This window comes from Lissotriton helveticus, chromosome 1_2 (assembly GCF_964261635.1).
Source record: "Lissotriton helveticus chromosome 1_2, aLisHel1.1, whole genome shotgun sequence".
NCBI lineage: Eukaryota > Metazoa > Chordata > Amphibia > Caudata > Salamandridae > Lissotriton > Lissotriton helveticus.
In genome coordinates this window covers 164,099,324-164,118,476 of record NC_136058.1, presented here as the reverse complement: position 1 = coordinate 164,118,476, position 19,153 = coordinate 164,099,324, and the positions used below count along the sequence as shown (strand labels likewise).

General features: G+C 43.1%; 1 protein-coding gene across 1 annotated transcript in view; it reads left to right on the top strand.

Moving 5' to 3' along the window:
* SCP2 (sterol carrier protein 2) overlaps nt 1–19,153 on the top strand; it is a 336,550-nt gene that overhangs the window by 280,236 nt on the left and 37,161 nt on the right. Inside the window, exon 13 of the mRNA XM_078670520.1 lies at nt 13,861–13,960. Coding sequence (XP_078526646.1) covers nt 13,861–13,960 — 100 coding nt within the window. The remainder of the gene's footprint in view (nt 1–13,860; nt 13,961–19,153) is intronic.

Here is a 19,153-nt window from a genome sequence, read left to right as displayed (position 1 = left end):
ATGAGTGAGAGATTTCAAGTTTTATCTTTGTGGAAACGCCAAAAAATGCCTTCTTATTGATTAAAACTAGAACGCTATTACAGCACTTAATATTGTATATCCTTTGTACTGCCGGTCTTATTTTTGCTCCGCATTTTATGACTTTGTAAAATGCTTGCTCATCCTAACAAAGATGATCTCAAGATTAGGAATAGACGCCAAAAAAATGGCCGCCTATAGTATGCATTTAAAAAAAAAATACAATGCAAACATTTTTGTGGTGAAACACATAATGCTAAGTGACCTGTTTTCTAGCCTGGAAATAATTTGGAATGGCAGTACAAGTTTTGTAAGCCATATATATATATATATATATATATATCTGTATATCGGAAGACTATATAACATATATTTAGTAGATAGTTATATAAAAATCTAATTTTTGAGTTAAGAGATGATGTAGTAGTTCACTAAACTGACTCCCACATGGCACTATCCAGAGCAATTCAAAGGATCTCAAAATGGTCCTCGTGTTTTTCAGGGTGAGCAGTCCACCTGCTTTCGCTCATCAGTTTAAAGGTTTCATTCTCTAAAACTAGGAACGAGTGGAGCAATATGTAACCGCCTCTCGTGCTGAGAAATAAAGCACATTGTCCACTTAATGTCACTGGAAACTACACTACGAGAATTTATGCCACAGTGTCCCCTACCAAAGAATTCTGTTTAACGATTAGTGTTATAATGCAGTGTGTCTACTTAGGTTTACTGTATGAAGGGCAACTGTGCACCTAAGGAATACATAAAGTAAGTCACATCTCTTTAAAAGCTTTTTCCTCTTTCACACTCGTTGACACTCAAGCTTATATACCTATAGACATTGTTTTTATCAGTGAATTGTTTACTAAATTGACTTCGAAAAGTGTCTGTTGCTTTTTTTTAATGCTTTTTGCAAAACATGTAAGTTTGACGTTTTATGTAACTTTGTTTCTTATCTTACCCCAGTATCATTTCACTGGGACACAAACCAAAATTATTGTATTTTTTTTACGGAAATAGGTAATCAAAAAGCTCTATATTTCAAGGCGCGCCAGTGATTCCTCAATTTCTCCAGTCCTCTTGTCGTCCCATGTGCATATCTGATGCAAGCCTTCTGTCTCTGTTTTAAACTTGTTAGTGTAATATGGAGTTGTCATTTGTTTCATTTACATTTTTCATTCCGTAAAACTGTTAATTAGTGAAAGGACTACTATAGATGTGTAGAAAAGAACTAGCATTAATATTTTGCTGCATTTCGATTTGGCCTTTAAAAATAGGGTTCTACTGTGATATTGCGTATATAATGTGAGTTTTTTCCTTAGTTGTGTAAGGCTGATAGAAAAATAAAAGTGAAGCATGATCAGCATAATCCTCGCCTCATAGTCCTTAAAGAGTTGAAACTTTCCGTTATGATTGCTTGGAAGTTTTTCATTACGTTTGTCACTATGGCGGATCTCTTGCAACTCCACATGTGCTACCTGAGAACCGAGCTGCTCTGTGTGCAGATGAGGACAAAACAAGTCGACACTAATCCACTTTGAACCTAAAGACCATGCAGAGTTCGCAGGCAATGTGATCAGCCCTCTAAATAATAAAAGGCCACCTGGGTGATTGTCAGTATTCTGACGATAATAAGGATAATGTTTCTCTTCCATTTAAAACAAAATCTAGTATTCAGAGGTAAAACAATCTTGTAGTTATTTTGCTTGAGTGATGAGAAGTCAAACATTTTTAAAGTTTCTAATGATTGAACGTCTTTCTACAAACTGAAAAATTATAGTATCCATATTCACAACCTCCTTATATGGAGAAAGCACATGTGAAAAATACCTACTGGTCGCCATCTGACGTTGTGTTTGTTTAAAACAGCACCCACCACAGTGAGCAGTAGGATAATTGTGGGCTTTGCGTTGAACATAAGGCAATCTTTCTTTCAGAGTACACTTTCAACAGTACATATCAATAAATAAATTGGGAATTTGGTCTAATCTACTCGGTTTTCTCCCTTAAAAGTCCATCATAGACTGTTCTTAAAGACCGCTTTTATGTTTCTTTTGTTCCTGCTTGTGCGACGGGCTAGCTGTGCTAAAGCTCTTGGTTAATCCCATCTGATAATCTCCTGAGCAAGGTTTGGAACTTAATGGTTGTTTTGGTGATCTAAAACAGTAGAGGCTGTTCTGGATTGAGTTTTTAGTTGTGTGTAGGTTTTCTTGACGCCATCAATGGAAGGCACCAGGATGTGAAGCCTACTGTTGTGTCGCTTCTTCAAGAACTAGCAGCAAGCAGATTGGAGGTATGCATCGGTTCTTTATTTGGAAATGAACCATGCCGCCTCAGTGTCCCCTCATCCTCTTCCCTCGACTGCTCTCTTTTCTGTGCCCCTTTTTCACATGTCTTCACCTGTTATCCCCACTTGTTTCTCACAAGGTTAGTGTCCTTCTGCACTCTCCATCACACCCACCTGAGTATTAATGTTCATGGGAGAGGAGTTGGCCTAACAACATGGGCGGCTAGTCTTAAGGGGCGAAGTGGGTGTTGCCCCCCTAACAAGAAACGAGAAAACACTGACTTCCTAATGAAAGGCTTCATAGTGCTTTGTTTCAGGCAGTAAGGAGCCTGAAATCGTTTTTTTGTTACCAGCTGGATAAGTAAACTGAACCCAGCTGCGCATGTGCCGGCTGCCGGGCGAGAAAATACTCGCCCTGGAGGCACAAAGCAGTGTTGTGTCGTCAGGGTGATGGGCGCGGCATTTTTCAGTGCCATTGTATTTGCTTGATTATGGGCGTTAATGCCTGCGACCTTGGGCGGGATCCACGTAACGCCAGAGACCAAGGAGGCGGCACTGATTAGGTGTCAGCAAACATGCGAGCCCCTCCCCAACCCCATGCTTGGTATGCTTTTGTTTTAGAGGACGTGCTGGAGGGGCCCGTAGTGTATTTGGCAGTTGATACACCGGAGGGAAGAAGATGTAACAGGTGAAGCAAGGTACAGTTTTTGCTCGATTCTCCATGGCTTTACAGCTTGGGAACATTTTCCTGTGTATTTAGAAGTTCCCTTTCAATGCAGAGAAACACCAGGAACGCTGTTTATGTTACTGTTCCGTGCCTGTTCTTGGCCCTGTGTTCACCAGCTCTTGCACGCCCAGGAAGCCGCATGTGGAAGCAAGAACACTTCGGCGGGCAGCTTTGAAAGCAAAATGCTGCATTGAATGGTTGCCTTTCTGTTTCATCGCTTCTTGCAGAGGCTTATCGGTGTTTGAGCACCAAGTCAGCATTTGGAGGGAGTGGCTGTGTAGTGTGTACCGATTTATACAGTGCAGGGATTGAAATATTTTCTGCTAGTAATAAGAGCGTTGGATTATGATGATGTTCGGGGTTGATTCATTTTTGGGTGGTTTATCTCAATTTGGGAGTTTCTGGCTGTACATGGACGCTGGGTTTAAGTTTCTTTAACACGAGGAAGTAATACCTGTCTGAAACTGCGTGTAGCTTCCATGCACTCAAGTTAAAAAATAACCAGATTGTACTTGAAACTGCAGCTGCGTCATCACGAAATAGATGCCTCTTCCTTTCCAGGAAAATTCCCAGTCCTGCTGTCTCCCACCAAGCTCTTAACAAACAGGGAGAGCATAGCCAAGCACTTGACCAGGCACTGAAAATGAAAATGCTCAAGTGTAGGTTAGTTAGGCTGTATCTACTATTGAGCAGACATGTATGTTCCAAAATACTGTTTTGAGGAAGCTCTAGCCAGACATCTGTGACCTCCAATGTGATGTCATTTTGCAAAGGAAGGGCATGGTCACTTTCTCACACTTGAGACAACGAACATGTACCCTTCTACCCTGTCTGATCTCCCATATCCTGTGTCCAGTTCAGGTAGAAAAGCTGCTGCCCTATCAACAGCCTCTCATTGTTGATCTATCTGCAGGAAATCCTCCAACACAATGCATATTATTGGATGCCTTGTATCGTCCTAGTTTCTGAAACTCTGCCACAACTATGGGATATGTGGTGTGTGTCTATGACCACCTGATCAGCTCACCTTTGACATCTTGGAATCGCCATGTCCCAACACAGAGGACAAATTGGCCAAGGGGCAGGACTCGACATAGCTGCCCTCTTTTAGAGTAGAGTCTCTAGGGCTAAGGAATTACCTGCTGTTGCTGTGCGTTGAAGGATAAGCGGCAGGCAGCCATGAACGCAGAGTACTGGCACAAGCTAAACCCTCAGGAGCAGATGCTTTTAACCTCCTGTGGTTACCTGCTATCTGTGAGTAGACCCTGTATCAAAATTAGAATGCTGCAGCCCAAGTCAACAAAGAGACCCTTCAACTTATGATTTTTTTCCTGTACTTCTCTTTGTACCCCATGAAACCACCCTGGTACCTTTATCCATGCAGAAGCTTTGACTGCAAAGTGAGGATTAAAAAAAAATTTGACTTAGATCCTCCTGTGTGCATCTTCCATCACTGACGCTCCTCTGCAGTGTTCACCTGTGAAGGTTACAACATGAATAGCAGCTCTTGTAATTTGGATTACCAGCCACCTCTGAAGGGCACGCTTATAGCTGCTGAATATAAACCCCTTAGACAAGATGCTGTGGACTTAGACCCATTATTGCGAGGGTGGTAGGCTGTTTCAATCGCCACTTCGCGACTGGGACCTTTCTCACCAGCATCAGATATTAGAATTGATGCTACTACACCCATTCACATCAGTCCCCAAATTCAGGTGGACTGCTTCGAAAATTAACAGCTTCTAGTGTGCCCTGCCAGTTAAATCCCAAACCTCCTTTAGTACTGGGAAATACATTCACCAACAGACGCATAAGTAGCACTGAGCTACGAACGATTACATCTGCACTCTACTTGCCCACCAACCTGATACATTAAGATGATTAGGAAAGGTGAAGTCCGATGTTCTTCCCTGCTCTAGAGCATAAGCACAGACATCACTGATCTGTTCTAAGTAATCTGAATGGTTACATTCATGGAGTATCATGTTAGCAAACTAATACGTTTTACAGAAGCATCAACCATTTTTTAAATGAAAGTCCTGCCAGAGCAATCTAATGCACCCAGATTATAGAAAATGTTAGCTGTTCTGGGTTTCAGAACCTACGTCTTTCTTCTTAAGCCAGTTTTCACTCCGTGGTTTTGTGCCACCCGAAAAGCAAAGACCAAGTAAAAGTTCTTGACATTGTAGTGAGCTTTCCTAGTGCCTCCTAGCTTCTTGGTCCACCGATTATAAAGCTTTACCTGTCTGAAAGGGTGCCCAGCACCTCTGTGTGCTGCAAAGTCTGAAGAGCTGGATGAACACTGTGTAATATAATTGTTATAGTGGATGGTCACCCAAAGTGTAACATAGCTTTGAAACTAATAGGCTGTGAGTGACTCCCTGTGTGACCTGCTAGTAATCTGAATGGAAACAATCAGGTCTTTGCCTTTGTCTGTACTTTGTCATTTTCACTTACTTGTTGACTGAGCTATAGTGAATTACAAATGTTTGCTGCCAACTATGAGAGAGTGTATACTTTTACTGTGCTAGTCTCCCAATCAAAGTTAACGCTTATGTAGATACTCAACCAGCTTCTGTCTTTGCCTCTGCCGTGTCACAGGAGGCTGTGCAAGTAATGCACAATTGACATGAGACATCCTTGATTCTAGTGTCTCTTATGCCACAATTCTTCAAAGGTTCGAGTTTTCTCATATACTTTATTGCAGCATCAAACCTCTCTGGTTCCAACTGTGAACTGGATAAGTCTCCAGGTACACCTGTTTGCGCTTTTTTGGCTTATAATAAAGTGAAGTCCAACACAAATCTCTCACTAGACATGCCTTCTAGTTTGATCTTGCAGGACTTGAAAGCTGTTACATTTTACCCAAGATTCCCTGTCAAATGAGCACTTCTGGACTCATTTGCAGTAGTACGTATTTGCAAAAATACTACTGTTGCATTTATTATATAAGAACAAATGATCTCAAACCTAACAAATAACTCTGCATGATAGTAGCACGCTATTAGCTCTCGGGGCAAAACTGTATTCCTCAGAAACTGAGTAAGCAATCCAATACTGCAAACAAAAGTTCCTGGGGGTTCATTCAAACTACACATTACAAATTCAGGTAGCTTTAGGAAAAGTGTTGCCTGCTTCGCATTTATTCACAAATCAAGATAGCAGTTAAAATTGTATGGAGAGTAATCTTGTATTTAATTTACAATAATTTAATTTTTACGTAGAAGGAGCACTAGTACAAACAAGCATTTACAATGCAATAGGTCTCGCAGCATTAACGTTTGAGTTACTGGCATTGTAAATGACAATGCTTTGCATTAATTTTTTTTTAAATGTGCAATTGGTATATAAACATTGTTTGTGAATGGTTAGCTGATGTGGTGGTGTCCCTGAGTGATGTGGTGGTGTCCCTGAGTGACGTGGTGGTGTCCCCGAGTGACGTGGTGGTGTCCCCGAGTGACGTGGTGGTGTCCCCGAGTGACGTGGTGGTGTCCCTGAGTGAAGTGGTGGTGTCCCTGACTGACGTGGTGGTACCCCTGAGTGGTGTCCCTGAGTGATGTGGTGGTGTTTCTGAGTGATGTGGTGGTGTCCCTGAGTGATGTGGTGGTGTCCCTGAGTGATGTGGTGGTGTCCCTGAGTGATGCGGTGGTGTCCCTGAGTGACGTGGTGGTGTCCCTGAGTGACGTGGTGGTACCCCTGAGTGGTGTCTGTGAGTGATGTGGTGGTGTCCCCGAGTGACGTGGTGGTGTCCCTGAGTGACGTAGTGGTGTCCCTGAGTGACGTGGTGGTACCCCTGAGTGGTGTCTCTGAGTGATGTGGTGGTGTCCCTGAGTGATGCGGTGGTGTTCCTGAGTGATGTGGTGTGTGAGGGTGAGAGGGTTGTGAGGGTGAGGGGTGTGAGGCGTAAGGGCGAGTGAGGGTGTGTGAGGGTGAGTGAGCGTGGGTAAGGGGGTGTGAGGGTGACGGGGTGAGTGTGAGGGTGAGGTGGGAGAGACATGCGCTGTGTTAACCTAGCCAATACATCGCCGTAAAGAGTGCCCACCCCACACTTAAATGTAAGTAAAAGTTCTAGGCATCGAGTGAAAAATTGGTCTTGCTTTTTTTTTTAATTTCATTTTTACTGGTAGCATATTTGCTTTGGTTAAATGCGGACCCAGGGGCTATTTTAAGATGTTCTTATATGCATATGAGTCGTTTGAATGTGGTGCAGCATAGTTAGTACATTATATGATCATCGTTGGTAGCCATGGGATAAGCATGTGGCCATCCAAAGGGTAATGCTGTCAGATTTCCTTTACCCTAATGATAATGAAGTGCGATGCCCTTTTAGCAAAATAAGAGGTGAAATAACTAGATGGTAGTTGTCCTCACTAATGTCTGAAAGTACTAATGCATGCATGACATGGCAAACAAAACCTATTCTGTGGTATGAATACATTAATCTTTCTTGTTTTAGCTCTCGACCATGACCTATTGGCTTTGCAAATGATTCTTTTAAATGTGAGTGGGTTTAGGGGTTAATGGGGAACACTGTTCTGGCAAGGCTTACATACAATACCCAAATGCAGTTTGGGATATACATGTGGATAGTATATGAAGTATTTCCATTGTCCTCAATAGGTGATTTATGCCAATCATGGCCATACACACCGCATGCTTCCAAAAAAGATGCCATTCCAGTCCTGCTGTTGTCCTTGAAGTACTGTGACTACTGTGGTCCATTTTATGGCAACCAGGGATTACTAAAAGATTGTGGTGTGTGGACGAAGCTACTGTAATAGGTTTGCCAGGGAGTTCTGTCTAAGTAAATTCCAAGCCCACACACAAGATAGTTGAAATATTTTTTCAAAAACACTATGACGCACACTGCATTGACCATGTTATAGCACTTTTTTGTTAACTTTAAGCCATGCTGTACATGCAGCGCCGCTGTGTAACAAGTCTAAAATACACTAACAAAACCGACAGATTCCGCAGACGTGAACACCAATTGGCTTTGGCAGTGCTTGTTTCTTAAAGAAAATGGGACTGGATATAAATAAGAAAAGTTTCTTTTTTCGACTTGTTTAAGAGTTACAATAGTCCTCTGAACCACTACCTACTCCCCAACAAACTTTTACATTCACAATTGCAAATATGTAAACACCCCAACTCAGGAATCTGTAACTTTTCAAAGATGTGCAGCTGGATTTCGGTTGAAAAGCATTGATACATTTTATAAGGAATCACTATTTAGAATGGATGCCATAAACACGCCTCTTCTGATCACTGATTTGTTATGTTTTCCTGAGTCCATTTTGCAATATAAACAACCTCTTACCGAATCACAATAAAAAAAGCCATTTAGTAGTCACAAACTGTCATTTTGCGAATCCCAAACTTTGGAACCCCAAAATGACTTTGCACATCAAACCCAAATATCTCTGTTTATTATGTAGCTGCCTAGCTTACGCTGTGTGTAACTGAATATTACAATAACGACCTGCATATTTACAGTGCTTTCAGTCTCAGGCTGAGGATTTCGTAGCGCTACAAATAGATGACACTATACCCCTCTGCACCAACCAGGATCAGTTGTATGACTGTCTCGTCCTATATACAGACATCGGCAGTGACAGCATTAACCCAATGATCTCTCGTGGAATAAAATCACGCATTTCCCACAGATTTCTTCAACTTGCATTTATATTTAATTTATGAAGCTGAAAGGCTGACATGATAGTTGTAGCATATTTTGTCCTTTTGAGACACATTCCTGACCAGTCCCCGTTGCACTCAGTTTCCCTTCTTGTTTTAAGCAGTGAATACTTTTGGGTGGGGGGGGAGGAGGGGCACTGAGGCCCCCTGGTCACTGCTGCCCGAGCACACAACAGCTGAAGAGCTGTGTGCGTCGTCGAAGCTGCAGCTGCCCGGGCCAGGGATGCGAGGGTTGGGGGCTTGAGTCCTTTTGGCCCAGTGGCCGTTTTGCACTTTAGGAACACGTTCACCCCACAACATACCTTGAGCCAGGAGAACGGCCATCAGCATTCCCGCCAAGGCCACTTTCCGCAAAACCTGCGTGTGCTTTCCCTCGTCCATTCCCGCGCTTCCCTTCTTGTTCGTCTGCCAAGGAAAACAGATAGCGTCAGAGTGGTGCCGGGACCAGGTGTGGGGAGGCCCGAGTCCTGTGCAAGCCCGCTGGGTACGTCAGGTCTCTTCACTTGTCTGCCTGCGTCTGAACTGCACATGGGATGAGTTCAGGAGAGATTCCCACCACCCTTCACCCTCCTGTCCCCCACACACACGTCACTGTTTCCACATGGAGTGCCGGGCACAGCCCTGCCAGTCCCTAGCCAGCCCCTCTGCCAGTCCCTCTGCCAGTCCCGCTACGTTGCGAAATTCTGTTCTGGACGATTGATCTAGACACAGCTTCTTAAAAATAATTCCTCGGGCAAAAACCTGATTAACAAGGAAGTAGCGAAAAGCGACAAAAAAACTAAACTTACCAGCCGCACGGCTGTTTACAGACAAGGAAGTAGCGAAAACTAAACTTACCAGCCGCGCGGCTGTCTAACTAAAATGGAGACTGACTCACGCGCGCTACCAAATCCTATGCGCGCGTGGCCAGCTCTTGTCACTCCCTCTCCCATTGACAATGCTGCGCGCGTGCACAGCTTTTGTCTCCCTTTGTTGGCTGAAACGATCACTATAGTTCTCTGGCTAGAACGCGCTTCGCGCGCTTGTAGCCGAGACCTAAAAAGGGAAATGGTGCAGTGCATCTGAGGAGTGATGCATAACAAGCCGCTTATTATATACAAATAAATACATCAAAGAAACTTGGTTGCCAGTGGTTACAACTTTTAATGGTAAAATCGGTGCATTCCGTTTAACAACCCACTCAGAACGACATCTAGTGTCAGATGGCAGTCCAAGATGTAGTAGATCATCTATCTTATTAGCTTTGATGTGTAAGAAATGCTCTCATTACTGTCCAGCAGCTCTCTATGAAACTAGGACACTTGGGATTTGAGCTCCGACCTGCAATTCCCAGTTATTATAATTTCGGCATATGAACTAAACTAAGGTGCCCTGGCGCCAGGTAATGCAGAAGGACAGTTAATCAATTTAACCCCTTAAGACCATACAAGCTAAGCTAGCAGGCAGATTTATACGTTAGAGAGCGAAACTTGTTGCCGAAGTCTGGGCATTCCCAATAGCCAATGCCTTGAATTCAGAGCAGAAAGGCAGAAGACGAACAACTTGGATCCTGCTCTACAAATATGACCTGTACCATGCAAGAGGTAGGCCCTGAATACCCGACTTAGCCAACCTTGACAACAGAAAGTCATGAGATATCATGTCGAGTGGTGCAGACAAATTGAGTAACATCAAGACGCCCGACGTCTGTTGTCTGCTGACAGGGAGAGTTCATCAGGGATGGAGACTAGGACGGTTGCTGTCCCAAGGGCAGGACAGAAGCCTGATTGTGCCAGGTCTAGAATCTTGTGCTGTTCCACGATGTCTGTTGACACGCTTCTTCAAAGTTGTTACTGGGCAAGGCAGCAAAGGTATAGTAGGGGGAATTGATTTGGATAGATAGATGGATTGGCATTGGCCTTTTTTAATAAAAGCATGCTCCAACTGGTATAGATACTTTACAAAGAAGTTTGGGTGGGGGCTGCCTTGCAGCAGTTTACATTACGCCCTTGAAAAAAACCGAAGGGTAAGTTCTACTCTTTTGTTAGTGTCAATAGGGAACAGAAACGTGGGATAAAAGAAGTAGTTTCCGCTGGGCTCACCACTATGTCTGCTTGGCTCTGAGACGCAGTGAGCCTGAAGGCGGGGAGTAGACTTCTACTGTATGGACGACAGAGCTGTAACTCATGCTCGCAGCCCGTGGCAGATCCTGAAGAGGCAAGGATGAGAAACTGGTTTTAGAGGAAAGTTTACCCAAAAGAACATTGCTAACGTGGGTGTGTGCCATAGTCCCTTGAGATGGCTGGGCAGCGCGTTGGCGATCTAGAGTAAAGGGTAGTAGCAGCCAGGAGCCAAGGTTTCTTTGCAGAGACCAGCAGCAGAATGCAGTGCAATCTGTCTAGAAACTTCTGGCTGGAATAAAATGCCACCTAGGTGTTCGTTTGTGTTCTGGGTGAAGGTACATGAAGTAGGTAAGAACTGTTCTATACTGGAGTGCAGTCAAGAAAGTGTAGTATTAAAGTCAGTAGCATGCACAGGATTTATAGTTCCATATGCACCCAGCATATTGAACTCTTTACCTAGAGAACTACGATGCAACCCCTCCTTCTCTCGCTTCAAAAGGGACCTGAAACTCCTCCTCCTCAACAAATACTTTAACACCTAAGCATTCTGAACATTGTTAATTATCTCTCTTTATAGTACTGTGCGCTCTGTTATAGTCAGTTATTTTGTTTCTGCTGTTTAGTAGGTGTTTCTTTCCCTTGATCTTACTCTTTTCTTATTGCCATTATGTTTAATTCATGCTCATTGCCTAACGATTTACTTTGTTTATTATTGTGTGTTTCTATTGATCTAGTATGCCTTGCATCTTCTGGTAAATTACCTGATTATACGTTGTTCTTTGATCATGTAAAGCGCTCTGATACCCTCGGGTCTAGCTAGCGCTATATAAAACCTATAAATAAATAATAAAGTGTTCCTGCCGTGTCATAAAAATATGCTGGTTTTAACTCATAGGGGCCGAGATTTGACAACACGGGTTGTGCGTCTCAGAAGCTACGCAAACCCGTCGTGTTGCTGTAGGAGTTACTTTCCAACGCAAATCGTGTGGTCGAGCACTTGCTCTCTACCTTGTATGTGCAGTAAATGACGTCAACTCATAATACTGTAATATCACATTACTTCAAGAACATGATAGTGAATGGTTTCTAAAAGCCTGCAGTCAAGGTAACGTTATCACTGGTCCGATATTTAAGTGGACTAATGTATCCAGCGTACAGTTCGGTGTGCATCCAGAGGGCCCCCTCCTCTTCACTCTCCTACCTTATGCAGCTGACCCTTGAGGGTGAGGGAGGCTCCCTTTGCCCCCTTGGCACCAATATGGGGATCCAGGGTTCAGACTTCTCTAGATGCCGCTGCCCTCAGGCAGTATGTGCCATTCTGTGCAGCCCGAACATGTCCTCTGGGATGAACTTTCCAATGTACTGGCACTGACCCACAAGGATTGCACACAAGTGGCGCACTAGTTTACCAGTATCTGGAACTCCCTTCCATGTCACTCAGAACCCAGCCTGATCTGCTCGCCTTCAAGAAGCTACATAAGCTAACCTCTCCAGGCAATCCCCCACTCTTCCTGTTGAGCCCTTTGTGCTGCTTTCGCCCTTATCAAGAAATATCTCCTTTCGTTATAGTTCACTGGGTATTTGTAAAGCATATCTATTACTCTTAAGCTAAAGTAGCGCTATAGGAAATCACAGATCAATAGATGGAATGGTATAAGAGAAAATCAAGAATGATCATTTTCCCGCGAATGCCAATTTCCAGTCCCTTGCCATCGCGCTTTCACAGTGCGTGCTCCTGGGTTGTTCTCAGGAGGGAGACATTGCAAACCTTTCAAAATACCCACATCAAGAAAGAGAAGATCAGACTCCCTATTTTTTTTTTTTTTAGCATTACTTTGCTCTAATTTGGACCTCGTCAGTCTTGTTTCAAGGCCACTTGAGATGTGTAAAAATTTGGAGGGACTCGGCAGGGAAGGACAGGGCCCACACAGAAGCTTTCAAAGTCCTCACAATGCCCGACAGGATAGTGGTCAATCGAAGAGCATGTATAAAAAGCTGCTTGGAGAAAATATCCATTTGCAGTGTTCTCCCCTGATTAAGCAACTGGTTTTAAAATAATTCTAAGGGTTAATGCACTTTTATAAAAAATTTACTCTTTAGAAAAATTTGAAAAAGTGACAGGGACCCGTTAGTGAACGTTGCCTGCTTTGTAAAGAGTCCAGATGATTACATTCTGTTTTTTTCTGCTTTTTTTTCTCAATCATTGTTTAGTTTTTTTTTACCTAAACAGACCTGGTGGCTTTTTATGGCCAACTCTACTTAGCGTGCTGGGACATTTAACACCAAACTTGTAATGCGGGAAGTAAAACTAAAAGTTCCAGAATGCCAAGTACTGCTGGCAGAAAAAGCAAAGACTTACTTGTGGCGACCCACATCCCAGGAGGCGTCATTGTAGATGTTCTTTTGTCCTCGAAATGTAAAACTCAATTGCATGCAATGGTAGCTGCAAAGCAGTTTTATCCTACTTTTTGGTAAGAGAACGTCATCTCGAGTTTTAAATAAGCTTTTCGTTTTTAATCAGTGCTTATTTCATTATATCTTGGTTTCTGTAAACCTTTATTGTTGCGGGAGCTGATGGGCCTCTGGCAATACAAAAAGTAGTCTAAAAGCATATAATGTTCTTTTGTTTTCAAAAGCACACACTGCGGGAGTAGTACCAGGAACTGAAGCTAACTTGTTTTTCTGTGTATGTACTCCTTGTGAAAGAGCAGAGAGTCTCACTACCAGTGATGTTAATCAATGGTTGAAGTGGGCTGACCCTCTGAGCCCATTCTGTATGCTGTAGTAGGTGGAAGGGAAATGCGAATCACTCAACAGACCAGTGACTGAAAAGTGCTGATTGAAGGCCTTAATAGAAAGCATCCTTATATGATTTGAGAAAAATCAGGTCTTGGCCACCGACAGACCTAAAAATACAACTAACAGCACATGCACAGGTAGAACTGGAGAAGCAGGTGCACTCCATTACTAAAGCATGTACTTGCTCATTTTGTTAAGGGACTGATTGTTCAAATCTTCTCCTTTCCTTTCAGATCCAGGCACATCCAAGCTGTTCCCGTCAGTGCCGCGGTTGAAGTCCATGATTTTAAAGCGAACCTTGTCTTCAAGGAAATTGAAAAGAAGCTGCACGAGGTACATATATATATTATTTTCAGCCCACCTAACTGCTGTTTATCTTCGAGCTATTTATTGACATTGAGCATTGACAATCATTTGAAATGCAAATAGATAGTACCCTATAAACCGTGCACTCTGGTTAATGCAATATTGACCGGCTTCAGTTATGTTTCAGTGTGAAATATTGTCTGGGTCACTCGAGCACTCCTCCTTCAGCCACCCAGAGATGGTGGAGTCTCTGGCCTTAATTAAGAGTTGCGTGTAGTATTCCGACCCAAGTTTTAACCCCTGTTTACTCATGGGTTGGAATAATGACTTTGAAGGTAATTAACACATCCAATATCTATTGGATGCATTAAAAAAACTCAACCCATGTTAAATTTCGGCAGTTCAAACCTACTAAACTTTAACAGGGGAAAACATATGGTATTTACTATATGGTGTGTATTTGTGTGTGTGTTAACACCAGAATCCGCTAATTATTCCCTGTGGTATAGTTATTTTTCAGGGGCGATAAATAACACATGAACTCCTAACCAGGCTCTTTGCATGTCAAGCCCATGATAAGCTCAGTCTTCAATAAATTCAGGAACAGTGAGTGGTATCAGAAGGGTGGTTGCATGAGTGCATGAGACATGCGAGAGAGCTGAAGAGCACTTCACTTGTTAGCCAGGCAAGCACGTCCGCTGTTGATGACTAACCATCTTTTACACATCGATGCCTTTACCATCTTCTAACTAATGTGCATCAAAATTACATTTGTGGATCTTCAGCGCCCTAGCTTTAGGAAAAGCAAACATTGGCAAAGGCAATAGGTTTGGCTTCAATATGCTAACAACTGCAGGCAGCATTTGTGCATGCCTAAGTTTGCACACATTGGCTTGTGAAATCAGACCTGTTGGCTTTGCCAATGCTTTCTGGTTTTCACTTTGCACATCTGTGTGCACTCTGCAGTCGCAGCTTCAAGTCTCCATAGTTCTGGCAGGAGCTTTCATAGCTCTGCGAGCAATGACCTGTACTATTTAGTTGTCTTTGAACACCTTTTGTGAGCTCTTTGTATTGAAATGTGCGAACAACAAATGCTCCCGGAAGCCAAAGTGCGAAGAAACAATGGGTTATCATAATCGGTGTTTGTTCTTGCCATCTAGGTTCCGTTTCTGGCAACTAAGTAATGAAGAAATGGTCTTGGTGGCTGTTGAGGGTTTAGTAACTGGCATTTTCAGGTTTTCAATACTGCTAGAATACTGAAGAACTATGAATAAAATAGATATAATTGAATTGTGATTTTGTAAATCCTTGTGATTTAGGAAAAATAACAAAGAGGCAGTCGCAGGTGATGTAGTGTAGTTCCTATTATCCCCAAAGGCTCTGCGCATTGGAATAATATCTTCAATAGTATAGACGTAGGACAGAGGTTAACTAGGTCTTCTACTGTCGATATTAGACTTAAAGTTTAATGTTTGCCAGCTAGCTCAGAGTTCACTAGAAACTTTCTCGAATAGACAAGGAGGAGTTTAACCTCCCTGGATAGACAAGAAGGGATTTAGTTTCTGACAACCATAGAACATGACAACTTTGCTCTCCCCTAATCAAGAGTGTATCTCTAGAGTCGTGTGAAAACAAAAGACAACTTATTTTACTCAGTCAGTTCAGTGCATTCTTAGTTTCACCAGATTGTAGAGAAAAGGAAGAGACGGGCGTGTTCAATAAAAAGATGTTATTTATTGATCAGTCTCTTTTCTCATACAAGAGAAATGAATCGCTATTATTGCAATACTTATAGTTAAGAAAAGTGCATACAGTAATAACAGAATTATAAAATAATACTGTAAAAGCATTGATATGGTTTCTTAGCCATATGATACTTAAAATGGATAAAATAGATACATACATATATACATTGACTAATCGTACTCAACTGGTGCTTCTAACTACGCCTACCCCAATGTACCTGACCTAAGCCTAATACGTGGGCGGGAGTAGATAAGTAGCAGTTTAAGTTAAGTTTATTTTGCCAAGAGTCTGCTTCAAGAATTCTCTACAAAGGGTTATTCAGTTCAGTACCTGGGATTTAGAAGGCTGGAGGGTTGGTATCTCTATCTCAGAGCTTGATATTCCAGCTGCCTGCGAGGGCGGCTTGGAAGCGCCGGAGCTGGATTTCTCGGCAGGAGAAAAGGCAGCGTCTCTCTCTCAGCGCGTCAGAAAGGAGGGGCAGCGTCTGTGGGCTTCGCTGTCAGCTGGGCTCCTCGGCAAGTCTCGCTGCTCCAATCTTGTCACCACCTTGTGTGTTTGCTTAAGGCAATGTCGGTATTATTTATACCTGAAAGGTGCCGAGATTGACGTAAGGATGGACATAAATACGTCAATAAGGATGTCATACGAACTGATCGTTCGCACATTCTTTACTGAAGTTCTCGGTTAAATCAAAACAATGGCTGTGGGGATTTCCCAGGTCGTGGTAGGTTTGATTTGTTTTGAGAACACCGTATGCCTATTAGGGGGCTGGAGAAATAGTGCTTGCCTAATGAGATGGCATGCGCTATGACCTAATCAGATAACGGGCTTCTGTGCCGTTGTTTGGCTAATCAGATAACGGGTTTCTGTGCAGTTGAATGGCTGCTAGTTAATTATTAACCAGACAAGGGTCAGAAATAGGGAGATCGATACAGTACCCATAGTAAATACATCACAGTGAGTAGAGTCCTCTGTAGGCTACTGTCAGCGGAACTACATCCTTTGCACATTATTCCCTAGACCACGACTTAAGGAGTGGGCAATACTCTAGCAATGAGCACATAATAATAATAATAATAATAATAAATGAGCGTGTAAAGCGCTTGGTTACACTAGCTAGTGTGTCCCCGCGCTGCAGGCTACTCAGACCTCTCTGTAGCGGCAAATCTCCGTGTGATGTGTGCCCTATATCTGAAAGAGCCATGTTTTTAGTTTTTCCCGGAAGGAGTTTTCTGGTGGTTCCGTTCGGAGAGCTTGGGGGAGGGTGTTCCAGTGCTTAGCGGCTATATAGCGAAAAGACCTGCGACCCATTCTTGCTCTTTTGATTCCTGGAATTTTAACCTGCCCCGTCCCCCGTGACTGCAGGGTCCTAAAAGGAATGCAAGATGACATTAAACTATGTAGATAGCTAGGTCCCTTACCCTGCAGGATACGCTGACTGACGCACAGGGCCTTAACCGCATCAATGAGGCGGCTTTTCCCGCTGTACGCGGCAATTTTAAAATTACCGCGTTACATGACGAGCTCAGCTCGTCATGAGCGCACGGCAGGTTACGCTCATGACGAGCTGAGCTCGCCATCAGCCTGGAAGGGGTTAAAGAGGATTCTTTCCCTCACCGGGAGCCAGTGCAAGGCCGCTAGGGCATTCCTGGAAGAGGATCTCCTGGGGAGCATTAGAACAAGGCGAGCCGCCGCGTCTATCCTACCTCTTTAGCGGGATCTGAAACATAGTGAAAGTGAAGAAGAGCCAGCACTTGTTCTGACTGCTTGAAGTAGTGTAAGCAGTAGCCACGCAGGACATTTAAATAGCCACAGGCCTTTCTCCTAATTCTGCATATAGACGGTCTTTTCCACTACAGTTCTAATCAGGCAATGAATTTTCAGTAATTAGGCTGACTTTCCTTCTATTTTGAAAATGTTCTTGTACATTTCCAAAGTATGTCTACTGTCCTGAGCTCAGCTGCACTATTTCTCATTAAAAAAAACTGTCAAACATTCATTTGCATTAGCGTCCTATGCTGTGCACCGCTGGTCTGACAGTGCCGTCAACAGTCAAAAAGCACAGTGTGCTTTTGCTTATGCAGTCTGTTCTACCGGTGCCTCTGGGCATCTCCAAGAAGACCCCTTGGCAGCCTCAAACTTGCGTTTCTACTGTTTGTCTTGATTGAGGCATTTATTTCAGCTGCCTGTAACGGGTACAATATTTATATAATCAGAGCACACAATTGGGACAAACAATGGGATGTGGATATATATTACACCCCTAAATCAACCATATTCATGACCATGAGGACATATATCTAATACACTAAGGAATCTGTTATCTGTCCCTCCACTTGGACACTTTGAAGCATTGCAAACTGTTTCTTTACAATAGCGGCTTGTATTGAATCTAAAATAGCCTATCCATGTGCATGCCTCTGCTGTCTCTCGAGTGCTGTAGAGTGCAATTAGTTTGATTTCTATATCCTGCACAGGACATGTTTTAGTGGCTTTTCCCTGTCACCAGAATTTTAAATGAGGAGCCTGCAGATTATTTCTCCCAACCCGACTGATGTGAACGTGTGTGCTCTATCTCTCACTTTTTCCCGCTAATGTGCTAGTAAGGGCTGCAGCCCAAGACCAGATGAGGGCAGCATATCAGTCATTCATACACAACACCAAAGCATTTCACACGTAGGCTACATTGTAATACAATATCCTTTCAGCCACACACTCCCTCCTGTTAGCATGCACTCTGTTAGATAGTGCTCTTTGGGGTCTCATAATGGGTATTAAGTGCTATAGTCATGCAAGTACACTCCGTAGTACATTACAATAAGGCATGGGAACCAAAAGGCCCATATGGGATACTCTCCAAGTTTGGAAAGGTCTTAGGGGGGCTTAAGTAGTTGATCACGTGAAACTGAAATTGAGCCAGCAACTTGTAACAGCTGAAACAGGGAGGCGTCTGGCAACTAAAGGCAGATGGCCCTGTTTTTTTTATAAAAAGGCAGCATAGTTTTCACAAAAATGAGAGCATGGTCAGCGGATCTGAATGAATGTTCGGTCTTTGTGCCTTATAAGTTAGATCATGTGGTGATAATAAATGTAGTTTGCTTAGTTGCCAGCAACACTTTTAATGCCTCGTGGGCGTGTAAGCAAGTTAAGCATATGCCGTTTGATTCCAATGGAGCACTTAGTTAGAAACAGAGAGCCTAATTAAGATTTGGGTGATAATGAAAAAAACCTTTGATTCTGTAGGAAGCGCTAATTTTGAAGGATATGTCACTGGTGAAATTTCCTTTCACTGTACTCTCCACCAATGAATTCTCCTCCGCAGTTAGCGGAAATTTGCAGTTTTCTATTGGTACCAAGCTTTAAATCGCTTTTCCAGAATTTTGAGGTAAATGCTTCTGATAGATGAGTTCACATTGGAGAGAAAGGAAGAGATGGTCAGTGAATCCCTTCGGCAGCCATCCTTTTCAAGTGAAA